General features: G+C 40.4%; 1 protein-coding gene across 4 annotated transcripts in view; it reads left to right on the forward strand.

Annotated features, from left to right (window-relative positions):
• Positions 1-12,741, forward strand: part of LRCH1 (leucine rich repeats and calponin homology domain containing 1) — a 180,470-nt gene that overhangs the window by 125,874 nt on the left and 41,855 nt on the right. For 3 of the 4 annotated variants that reach the window (XM_057707150.1, XM_057707147.1, XM_057707149.1), the window contains exons 8-11: positions 1,990-2,092; positions 4,182-4,309; positions 8,159-8,226; positions 9,931-10,017. In XM_057707150.1, coding sequence (XP_057563133.1) covers positions 1,990-2,092; positions 4,182-4,309; positions 8,159-8,226; positions 9,931-10,017 — 386 coding nt within the window. The remainder of the gene's footprint in view (positions 1-1,989; positions 2,093-4,181; positions 4,310-8,158; positions 8,227-9,930; positions 10,018-12,741) is intronic. The other variant, XM_057707148.1, reaches the window with a different exon arrangement.

Raw genomic sequence — 12,741 nt, forward strand, 5'->3', positions numbered from 1 at the left:
AGATATTTGAATTTATTTTCCACAAAATACTTCGTAAAGCAATACATTAAAAAAATTAGGATACCTTTAAATCTTTTGAATACAGACTATTTCAAAAGGAAGAGGAGTTAGTAGGCAGAAAAAGAAGGCCAGTATCAATAAAATAATGTTACCCTGACGAGCCTATATGAATAGTTTACTTTGGCTCCCTTAGGGAGAAAATACTCAAATACAATTTACAAAGCAATGTGTTAATTCAACTTTCTTAGCTTTATTAAAACTCATAAGCCCCCTGAAGTAGCCCATTGTTTGAGAAATTACTCACCCAAGCTTATTTTCCATTAAATTAAAACAGACTCTACTTCATCCTTTATCTGTCTTCTAAGGATAATTAAGTTCATTAATAAAACATCACACAAAGAACTTCATTATCCTTTTGTTCTCACTTAGTATAAGTAGGATGCTAATGTTCTAAAAGGAGGCCAAGGGTTTATTTTTTCCCTTTTAACTAGATGCACATCTTGGAATTTTGCTAAGTTGTTAAGGTGGGAGGAGGGTGGAAGGAAGGACTACAGAAAGGATTATGTTCAACAGATAAAGTGTATACATTTTCCCTTTGGCTTTTTTTTTTTTTTTTTTTTTTTTGTCTCACATTGTGGCCTCATTACCTGACACCTCCTAGAAATGTTTGTTTGCAAGGATGAGGGTTCTGGTTTATTCCGTGTAACTTTCTACCTTCACTTTATTTGGCAAATGCTTTAGCATTTGTGAGTCAGTGAATCTTGTTCCCATTGTGGGGTTCAAAAATCACACCTCATTCCCTTCTTTGGCTGTTGCCCTTGTCTGATTGATTTAGCATTTGTCACTCCAATAAACAAGCAAAAAAAAAAAAAAGTGAGGCTCAGTGAATAGCTGTGTAATAAATGAAATTCTCATTTGTTTTCTGCCAGTTTCTGAACAGTCTGTGCACGTGTCCCAAAGTAAACGAACAGTGTACTGTGAAAGTCATGCCTCCGGAGGTTAGGAGCAAGCCAGTCACCTGAAACGTGCTCTCTGGAGGTTCCTGATTCTTGTGATTTGAAAAGCTTTTCACGAAATAGTGACGCTAAAACGGAGACGTAGGAAAATAAATGAGGCTTTATATTTTGCTTGTGACAGATTCATAGATTATGTGAATAAACTCCATCAGTTAGTGTGGGAAACAAGACCCCCGGGGAGAACTAACTCTGATTACTAAATCGAGGCATTATTCTGAAAACTGCAACAGAACCTGCGTTCCTTTTAAGTACTGTATAGTATATATTGAAAGCAGCTTCTTATATATTTAAAGCAGCGTCCTCAGCCTAAATGGGGACATAAACTGAAGCTTGATGTTGCACGTAAGATGCACTGTAAATAATGAGATGTTGTCCCAGAGGCTGACTGCCTGCTTTCTGTGATTGGCCACATGAAGTCTTAATGTAGGTTTGGTAAATTAGTGTTGTCAGATCTCAGAGCACCATTACTATTAAAATGATCAATTAGACTTAGGCATGGGATGGTAGTGTATTTCCAGTTATTTCTTTGTTCTATCAGATGTTACCCAGTCCGTCTCTGTGTCCTGACTATGGCTCTTAGGTTAGAAAATATTGTCAGGTACCCAAAAAAGTTTCAGCTCAAAACATAGGTACAGAGAAGTACGTGAGTGTTAGCTTGAGGAATTTTGACATGGTGAACACACACATATAACCAGTTTCCAGTTAGAGAAACAGAACTTTACCAGCCACCTAGAAAGCCCCCCTCATGCTCCCAATCCCCTAACCCAAGAGCAGCCACCATCCTGACTTCAAACACCGTGGGTTATTTTTGCTCTTTTTTGAACTTACGTAAGTGACATTGTCCTCTGGTATCTTTCATTCAACATTATGTTTGTAAGAATCACAGTATTTTTTTTTTAATCACGTAGCATTCTCTTAGTCTGCATTGGTAACACTTCTCCCTTGAATGAGGCAGTGCCCTGTTTCTTTTCAGCCTTCTGATGAAGACACCGTTAGCCTCAATGTGCCAATGTCAAATATCATGGAAGAAGAACAGATCAAGGAGGACTCCTGCCATCACCTTAGCCCAGTTAAAGGTCTGAAAATGAAGAATGGGGAGAAAGTGCTTGTTTTTTCAAATGCTGTGTTTAAAATATGCAGAAATACAGCAGAGGTAATAGTGCATGTTTATTGAGCTTTTCATATGCCCCAGGCACTGTGCTCAACTGCAGGTGATCTCATTTAAAATTCAAAACTCTGAGATGGATACTCTAATCATCTCTGTTTTATAGGTGAGAAAACTGAGTCTCGGTTTAAGTAACTTGCCAGTGGCCACGTAGCTAGTAATAGTAGAGCTGTTCTCATTTGGAAGATTTGAGATTCTTTAAATCCATTATCGGAAAGAATATTGATATGTAGATATACTATTTAGGACACCTCTTGCTATTGTAACACATAAAATCCCTAAATTTCACTACCTTAACACAATCCAAAGTAAGTCCAACTGGGAGTTAGTGATTGCCAGGCAACTCTCCTCCACACGGTGATTCAAGGACCCAAGCTCCTTTTATCTGGTGACTCTACCGTCTTTAATATAAGATTTCCAAGTACCTCTATTTCAAGCCAAAAGAGAAAGAGCATAGAGGTTCGCTCCAGGAATGGAAACAAAGGGTCCAGCTCCCAGTTAGAGAAACAGAACTTTACCAGCCACCCAGAAAGTGTGAGTTGGGCCTTTCACAGGCCCAGGGGTCACATCTAACTACATGCAAGAGAGAGAAATGTAGTTGGGATGTGTGCCCAGGAATCTACTTGACTTTGGACAAGTCAGTTGACCTTCATTCTCTCACCTGTAGATGAGATGATTAGATGAGGTGAGTTCTAATGTCTTGTGTAGCTCTAAAAGTCTGTGGTTCTTTGTTAATCACCAAATGATCACTCAACACTATGTCTTGCCTACTTTAAAATCCAAGTCATATATTTCATATCTTGGTGAGCAGTCCTCATTTGGTCACATTATGGCAGCATTTTGACTGCTTCTGTTTGTTCAGTGACTTTTAAATAAATTGTAAAATTTAGTGTTTACTGATTTGTTGTCTATCTAATGACGTATGGATAGTATAGAAATAGATTAATATGCAGATTATCTGCCTAATAGTTTGACTATGCTCTCAGTAGTGATAGGAGAGCCATTTAAACTAACTGAGACTCTAGAGTCTACTTTCACTTCTTACGTTCAGGTTTTTAAGTTTATCATTGATGTTTACCTGAGATGATGATTGGAACCATCCATTGTCCAAAAATATAACTGTACACCTTATGCAAAAATATCAATATGACTGCCACTTTATTAATTTAGATAAGCTTTGTAACAATATTTGCAATATAGGAGACAGTGTTTTAGACAAATGTTTAAAATAAAAGAATTATATCACTTGTCACCAGTGAGTTTTCTCTCCTCCGTTCTAGAAGTGGGTATTTTGCTGGCCAGGAGTCCTTGAAGGTGGTGTGGTCCTACTTGTATTTTTTTTTCCCAGTGTCCGGATCAGAGAGAAGAGGTCTGCTTTTGCTCCTTTCACCTCTCCTGCACCATCTGGAACACACTCCAGTTGGATGAGCTCTGACAGTGCTTTCCCCTCCATGTGGCCCTCGTCACAGTCACTTCTTTTGTTGTTATGATTTTGGGTCCTTCTTTTAGTTCTTTCCCACACTCTTTCTTGCAGTTGTTCACTAATGTCTCACATCCCTGAAAGGTTTAGTGTTATGCCTGCCATTTAGTAGTTGCTCAGTAAATATTTACTGAATTTTGAATTTGAAATACTTAACTTGTCACACATTGCTGAGAGCACGAAAAGCCCTCTAGCATACTTTCTATTCTCCGTTCCTTAAAAAGAAAAATTAGAGGAAACTACATTTCTTTCATAAGGAACTAAGCCATAAAGAGGCCTTGACTTTTAAGTTCATCCGATTTGGGGTTTTCCATTTCTTTTACTTTTCTTCCTCTGCTTCCTCCTTTTTTCACCTTTGCTCACATCCTTTCGGGAAGAGAAAACTTAGGTCATTCATATACCTCCAGAAGAGGTCAGGGAGAAGATTGAAAAGCCAAGTGATGTATTTTAGAGCCTTCTATGTTTCGCTCATCTGTTTATGAAACCATGCTTGATATCTTTCTGTGTATATTCCTAATAGGGGAATTTCACCAGGAATTTCAGCCGGCGCCTTCCCTTGTGAGTGACAATGACAACTCAGGAGAAGAAGGAGACCAGTTTCCCCATGGAACAGGCATCCTCCGTTCAGAATTTATAAGCTATATTAAGGCAAGTTGAGGATCAACTAATTTTTTAACTTATTTACTTCTGTTTGGCACGTTAGAATTTAAGTTTAAGATTATCAATCCATCACCTTGAATGTCAGCTTACTGCTACTTTCCTCAGGCCTTTATAACATCTTCTTAAAGCCCAGCATGTCTGTTTGCTGACATTGGGAGCTGGTCCCTGACATCTGTACCTCTGTCTGTCTGTGTATATGGGTGATTTTCTTTTGTACTCAGAAATTACTCAGCTTTCTGGTAGTCAGTGCAGCGTATAAGTTAGCAAACTTAACAGAATTACCGTGACCATCCAGTAAAAGCTAAAACAAAGTTTCACATGCTTTTCAACGTATTCTAGGTAAATGCTTTTCTGGGGAGTGTATTCATAGTAAAGGAGGAAAAATGGAGACTTTTAAAATCTGGAAATGAATGTCTTCCATTTTTAGAAAGGTCACTCTGAGGACACTTATTCCTGAACAGGTATAGTGGTGCTGAGGTGTTGAAAAGTTGGATAAAGTCACTAAATTGTCAGGTGAATCTTTGTCATAGAAGCGGCAAAAACAAGAGAAAAACCAGCACATTATAAAGCTGGTAGTTAAGGTTCCACTTTGTGACATGATTAGGTGCCTTGGTATGTTCCTGTTGGTCCTTCGGGCTGGGTCGTGGCACCCAAGGATCACGAGGGTAATCCTTTTGGTTAAAATCAGATTCCCTGTGGCTTGTGAGAGACGCTGGTCTCTGAGTTACTGTGTTAAAGTCGGGTCCGGGGTGTTTAGGTGCCGGTGTTTATTTTCCCAAGGATGGGGTTAGGAGGGCTGGGCTCTGTCTAAACTAACGTCTCTGGGCATCACCTTCAAGGGAACTGGGAGGAAAACAGCTGAATCGTACACTGTAGGAGATGCTGGTCTGCTCAAGACAAAAATAATGAACCTCGCGTATGACATACATTTGTAGAAAACTTAACTCTTTATTCTCTGTATCTAATCCATCATTAATCCATCCGTTCTTGTTTCAAAATATCTCACACCCACCGCCACCTTTCTGTCCTCCACCTCCACTGACATGGCTTCAGTGGAGCCTCATCACTACCTAACCTGATGCCGGCAGGAGTCCCTCCCACCCGAGATGAGTGTCCAGCATCCTGCCCCTGCTGCCGCCAGACATTTTCTTAAAATGAAAATCTCATGCTGTGACTCTCCAGCCAGCGGTTCTCACAAGGCTCTCCCAGATTTGATGCCTACCAGCTCTGAGACGAGTCTGTCACCAAAACATTGGGACATTGGGCTTTTGTCTTTCTTTTATGAAGCGTTTAAAGTGAAGATGGAAGCCCTGAAGGAAAACAGTTAAAGTGATTAGTAAAATAAAACATGTTGTTTCAGAAAAGCAAACGTTTCTAGATTTAGAGATTTCAGGAAGCACAGAGCTCCACAGGAATGGCTGCTGTGCAGAATGGGTCCTGTGGATGGATCTAGGCATAAAACCTGAATCTACAATGAAAAGTCCTACACTGAAATTCAGGCCCATTTGAGCCTTGGCTTGCATCACTTTTAAAGCCTGTGAGAGTGTGTTTGACCGCCAGTGTGCTGGACGATTCAGCCGTCCGTGATCAAGAGTTCTGTGTTTTACATAATCCTGTTTTCTCGCCACTGAAGTAGCATCTTGTGCCTTTGTAACTACGGTTGGTTCTCATTCACAGTAGTTCTGTTCTATAGAGCCCCCTCAAACACTGAAGCATCTAGTCCTGCCCCCACGGGAGATACAATGTTAGGTTCCTACAAGCCTCTGGCCACAAATTTTTGTCAACTGGTCAGTACGTAACCTGGTTTTATGTGTGTTTCTGTCTCAAGACACCCTATTTAATATGTATTGTTGGTTTGTTAACGTTGAACTTGTGGCCCACAGCCCTGTAACGCATGTGGAAGGAAGCTTACCTAGCAGGTGTTTTCTCTGTAAGGTACAGTACATCATCACAGCCTTCTTGTGCTTAGGATGACTAGACAGCACTTGAGTGCTATGCTAGAGTCACCAATGAAAAGCACAAAAGTGTGAAACTGTGGTACTACATAGACTCTAAAAGGACATTCTTCACAGTCTGAGAGCTGAAACAAGAAGGCAGGGTGTTACCGTGTTCACCCTCAACTGGGAAGTGCGTGTTGGGGTCGGGGACTCCAGGTTTTCACCAAGCTCGGCGTATGTCTGCAGAAGCACCACGAGTATTGGTTTTGGGGTGACAAATAGATTCTAGTAAGTAGGCAAAATCATAAATGTGGAATCCATGAATACTGTGTACCAACCATATGGCCATCTAACTTAGCAAAAGAAACCCAGTATTCCCCTGTTTTGCATGTTGAAAGAAATAGATGTTTTATACTTTTGGCTGCTTTTTATTAGGAAACTGAAAATTGGAAGGAAATACCCATGGCTCCTGTAGTTGAAAGCCAACAGGAAGCGATAAGCACCTGTTTTCTTGGTTGTTTCTGGTAGTATATTTTCGCCCATGAATTTCATTATCATTTGGGTAGAGGCACAGTAATTTATATATTGATTTTATTATGCACTAAAAGTACAATCAATATAGAAAAAGTCTGAGTGTTTTTCAAGCCAGAGGTTGACATCATGCAGCCTAGATACCTCTTCAGAAGAAGACTTATTTTCCATGGCACATCTGGAGAAGAGGTTGGGCCTGAGTTAGTTAATGATGTGTCAGAACCTTGACACAGAAAACAGTCGTTTTGTCTGTTGTTCCTTCCTTGCTAGGGGAATGTTCCCCCATTCAGGGATGGCTTCCGTTTTAGCTGTCAGCTGAGTTAAAGCAGCATTTCTCTGTGTCAGAGATCAAAGTGGAGAGAAGCGCATGGAAGTTCCAGCAGTGGAACACGCCTTTCTAAACACTCCCCCCACAGTGCTTCTTTGGGATAATAAGAGGTGGTGTGTTTCAGTGAAATCTGGACGTTGTACATGTGAAAACTATTAGATGCAATTTGAGGCATTTTTCTGTCGTTAAGTATTTTATACTTCCTTTTTTCCTAACAGCACACGTGTGCTCATGTACACACACACACACACACACATGCACACACACACTGCTCCTCTCCCAGACAGTACAATGCACATTCTCATGTGACTGACAGGCCCAGCTGAGGAATCTGTCAACGTGAGGAGGTGCTAAGAGGGCAATAAGGAACCAAGTTAAGCTTTGCATTTCTGACTCGTTTCTAAGTTAACAGGTATTGCGGTCCTGGGCCAGGTTTTCTTTTTTTCTCTTTTAAAATTTTATTTTATTTTTAATTGTTGCAACATACATATGACATAAAACTTACCATCTTAGCCATTTTTTAAGTGTACAATTCAGTGGTAAGTACTTCACATTGTTGTGTAGCCATTATCATCGTCCATCTCCAAAACTCTTTTCATCTTGTAAAACTGAGACTCTTTACCCGTTAAACAACTTCCCAAGCCTGTCTCCCCTCTTCTCTGGCAACTACCATTCTACTTTCTGTCTTTATGAATTTGACTACTCTAGGAACCTCATGTGAGTGGCACCATACAGTATTTTTCTTTTTTTTTTTTTTTTGTGTAGTATTTTTCTTTTTGTGACTCATTTCATTTAGCATGATGTCCTCAGGGTTCATCTATGTTGTAACATGTGTCAGAATTTCCTTCCTTTTAAAGGCTGAATGATATTCCATTGACTGTATAGACCACATTTTCTCCATTCATCCATCCATGGACACTTGGGTTGTTTCCACCTTTTGGCTTTTGTGAGTCGTGCTGCTGTGAACATGGACGGGGGAGGTTTAGACTGTTGGCTGTTATAGCCAGTGGCTCTCAGAAGACCCATGTGTTCTGTCCACAGGAAAGGACTGAGGCCTGTGAAGAACTGTTACGGATAGAAGAGGACGCGCACTGGCCATCTGAGGGGATGTGAGTACCGAGGGCTGGTGATGAGCCACCATCCTGTAAAGTTCATGTTTCAAGTGGAATGGCAACCCTGTCACTATAGAATTTTGGTCTGCTTTTCTTTAGGCAAGCTGATATCTTAACGATATTGATCAGAAGTTGCAAGTTTCCCTCTGTGTGGTGCTTACTGTCATAGCATCGGAGCCATACAGTGCAAGGTCATACCTCTTCCTTAGCCTTGAGTTTCATCTGATTTGAGGCTGTAGGTAGAATGTGATTCAGGAAATTAGATAGAATTTCTAGACTGGAGATTCTAGCTTGCGTTCATTTATCTGAACAAACTGGCAACTGGACCTAAAATGATATGTGGTCCTATTCCGACTTCTTTCCCCAGAATCTTCATGTTCAAGACCTGAGAAATCCATTGGTCTTAAGTCTAGTGTTTGTAATAGCTAACATTTATTAAATACCACCTGCCAGGCATGGTCCTAAATACTTCACAGGTAGTAACTCATTTCTTCTTTACAACAATCCTATAAATTCTCTTGTCATCCTCCATTTCACTGATGACAAAACGGAGACATGGGGAGATTGATTATCTTGCCCCGGGGTTACAGAGGGTTGGGATTGAACCCAAGGAATCTCATTCCAGGTGGATAACCCTTCAACTCTATTGCATGTAAAGATTTACTTGGCCAGCTTTGTGGGGGTGGCGGGGAGTATAAGTGATCTATCAGACATTGAACCATTTCCAGGGGGATTGAGTTTGGACCATAGGGTAGATTTTTGGTTCCTAGGATTTGGTTTTCCATGATCTGGCATGTAGGCCTGGACCTACCATCAAACCTCATGAGGGATCTCTGCTTAGTGAGAATTTACTCCATTGTTAAAAAAGTTTCTGCACTTACAGAAAGACATTGGCTTATACTCTGTAGTGGAAAGCAGGAGCCATGATCAAATCTCTCTTGCCCTTTAAAAACATTGTGGAGTTCCTTTCAGATCACTGTCCAGTATAACCAGCTATTTGTTGGATATATTTCTGTGATACCTTGGAGGACTAGCTTGATTATAGAATTATAGGGAAAAGGATTTTATAGGGAAAGAGTTTTTAAACTGTGTAAAGCTTTGGAAATTCCATTCTCAAGCTTATATCTATTGTTTTCAACCCTGCCTGTAAATTGGTATCACCTACAGAGCTTAATAAAATGTCCAAGCCCCAGAAAGACCTACTTGGGAGTATCACACCTGGCACATTTTTTAAGCACTGCAGATGATTTTGCTGCTTAAAGAGCCTGGACTGAGAACCAGAATCCCACACTGAAGTCCCATATTGCATGAAGGCAATGAAACTGAGCCGGGCTGGTTGAACTGGAGTTGGAAGTAGTGCAGACCTGCCCTCGCTGAGCACTCCTGTGGATTCCGCCCCAGGGCTCAGGAAAGCACAGTGTGGGGATCACTCAGCGAGTCCATTGCCCTGGTTTTACAAATGAGCAGGTGGGGGCCCACGGGCATTGAGACTTTGTGCGAGCTGCTCTACAAGTCAAGCGGGCTCCCCACACTCTGGCAGCCCACCCCACAGGGTACTGACACATCTTCATTAAAATGTTGAGTTTGTCAAAATCATTTTTGTAATGTTGGATGGATTTTTATAAGTTTGCTCTTAAGAATTTAAGAGCTATTCATGTTCTAGTGATCATTTTCAGTCTAAAGCTTGATGTCCTGTTGCAGAAGAAGTTCATCCAAAGACCAGGACATGGATACAGCAATGATTGAACAGCTGAGAGGAGCAGTGGATTTGCTGCAAGAACCCAGCAGGTATTTCTGTCTTTCCTTGGCCAGGTTTCATGTGTTTAAGAATGCACTCTCATTTATTGAGTGCCTTGTTTCATTATCTCAATTTTTAACATATTTATACACACAGTATGGACTCACCAGTAACCACTAACGAAGAAAAGTCATTTTAACTGCCTGTTTTCCCAGGATCCATAAGTGGAAGAGTCAGGCTTCTGGAGAGATAGAGATCAGTCCCCCCTTTCCCATCCCTTCATGAAATTCATTTACGTTTCATGCAGTTCATAGGGCAATTTCTGTATAATTCTTAAACGACAGAAATATGGTCAAAGTGCATATTTTATATTGCTTGAAGTTTAAACCCCTGGAATATAGAAATATAAAAGAATTTTCAAAAAGGAAAGACTTGGTTGATCAAGTACCACCATATTTACTTCTGGTGATGCCAAATGTATGTTAACTAAATGAAATATTTCTAAAGATTGAGGTGACAAGATAATTTTTTTAATTAATTAATTAATTTATTTTATTGGCTGTGTTGGGTCTTTTTTTGCTGTGCATGGGCTTTGTTTTTAGTTGTGGTGAGTGGGGGCTGCTCTTCATTGTGGTGTGCGCGCTCCTCATTGCTGTGGCTTCTCTTGTTGAGGAGCACGGGCTCTAGGTGCGTGGGCTTCAGTAGTTGCAGCACATGGGCTCAGTAGTTGTGGCTCACGGGCTCTAAAGCACAGGCTCAATAGTTGTGGCGCATGAGCTTAGTTGCTCTGTGGCATGTGGGATCTTCCAGGGATCGAACCCGTGTCCCCTGCATTGGCAGGCGGATTCTCAACCACTGCACCACCACGGAAGCCCCCAGATAATTTTTTAATTGAATTAGTCATTGTCAATAATAGGCAATATATATGTAGGTATATTTTTTTGGTTTCTCAGCTGAGGATAAGGGAATTCCCATGGATGAGATATTTTTCAGTAAGGCAGTATACCTGGTATGAGGTAATAACTACCATACTGATAGAGAAATAGATCCAAAGCTTATCCCTGGTAAACTGTTCAGTGGTCCTGGGATTTTAAATGTGGAGATAATGTGGTCTTATGTTGATAATGTGATGAGCGTGGAAATCACACCACATTCTGGGAATTTATAAACAGGGTGATTAGTGAGTCCCAGAGTGCCCATGAGAGTACATCACCACTGCTGTCTGCCTCTAAAAGAATAGTCACAGGTTGGGTTGAGTATGGCTGCAAATCTTTAGCAGTTGATTTGAAAAGCATTTCGATTCTGTAGACCTCACTTGAGTGCTTAGAGAATGGAGAAACCTGCATTGTGCACCTTGGGGGATATATAAAGAGGAACAAGACATGGCTCTTCCTTCTAAGAACTTAAACTGTAGTAATAGATGTCGCTTTGAGTAGTGATTTATACGTGTAATTGATTTAAGTGCTTGAAATGGAGGGGGAAAGTGATAAACTAGAGTGAATGCCTGACCCCAGATGGAAAAGGGAAGATAGCTCTGCCGGCCTTCCTGAAGGTTGGAATATTTTACCCAGACCTTTAATAGCTGGCATTTTTAAGGAGAAAGCAAATTCTGGATTGAATTTAAAGCTTATGCAAAGGCACAGTGGTCAAAAAGAATGGAGCAGACTTGGAGAATCTTAGGCAAAAAAGGTGTTCTCCATGCTGGCTGTGCTTCAGTATCGTTTGTAGAAGTTTCAAAACACAGACACCCTGCCTGACACTACTTGTGGTGCTGGGGGTCTGGCCAGTTTTATTTTTTAAAAGTTCTGCCAGTGCTTCTGATGTGCAGGCAGGACTGAGACTCACCAGAAGGGCCTTTGGGGATGATGCAAGCGTGACTTTGGATGCTGTGTTGAGGAGCTGAGACTTTGTTTTATATGTAGAGGGAGGTAATGATGGTTTAAAAATATGATTATTCATGTTATTAGTTCTCCCCAATGTTTGACTCAGAGTCTGGCTTTTTAGTAAGCACCTAACCAAGGTGTGTTCCTTAAAAAGCTGAATTTCACATCCTAAACCAGCAAAGTCCATGAGAGAGCAGGAAACAGGGAAAAGAGAGCTTTTGTGTGTGTGTGTGTGTGTGTGAGTGTGAGAGAGAGAGAGAGAGAGAAATTATAAGGAATGGGGAAATAGCATGGCTGGAGAAGAACATACCTTAATCAACCAGACACTGGTTGCAAACCCAGCTCTAACACCGCTTCATCTGGGTAAGTTATATAACTTCTCTGTACCCCAGTTTTCTCATCTATAAGATGGACTGTAAGTACTTATCTTTTAGTGTTGTGGAGATCTGAAATAATAAATAAACTGCTGGTGGAAAGATAAATTGGCACAACCACTCCAGAAGGCATCCTTGTAGTATGTAACTATAGTCTAAAAATAGATATAAACCTTCTGATTGGATTCTAAAAACGTATCCTAAGGGACAAAGAGATATGAAGAGCAGTTGTGGGGGGAGAGGTGTTTTTAATAGCACATATTTGGAAAAAAGGAAATGATCTAAGAATTTGGAGATACTTAAGTAAATTTGGTCGTTAATAAGATGGAGTATATGACCAATAACATGTTCTTTTAAACATTCCAATATATTTTAGATTGCTCATCATATAATGTTAACTTTAAAAAGTATAAAATAATGCATAAAGTTTGATCCCAATGATATAAATAGAATTAGGGGCCAAATGTATAAAAAGCTTAGGAAAAATTAAAACTAGGAAGAAATATAGTAAGATGGA

The sequence above is a fragment of the Hippopotamus amphibius genome, chromosome 14, assembly GCF_030028045.1.
Source record: "Hippopotamus amphibius kiboko isolate mHipAmp2 chromosome 14, mHipAmp2.hap2, whole genome shotgun sequence".
Classification (NCBI taxonomy): Eukaryota; Metazoa; Chordata; class Mammalia; order Artiodactyla; family Hippopotamidae; genus Hippopotamus; species Hippopotamus amphibius.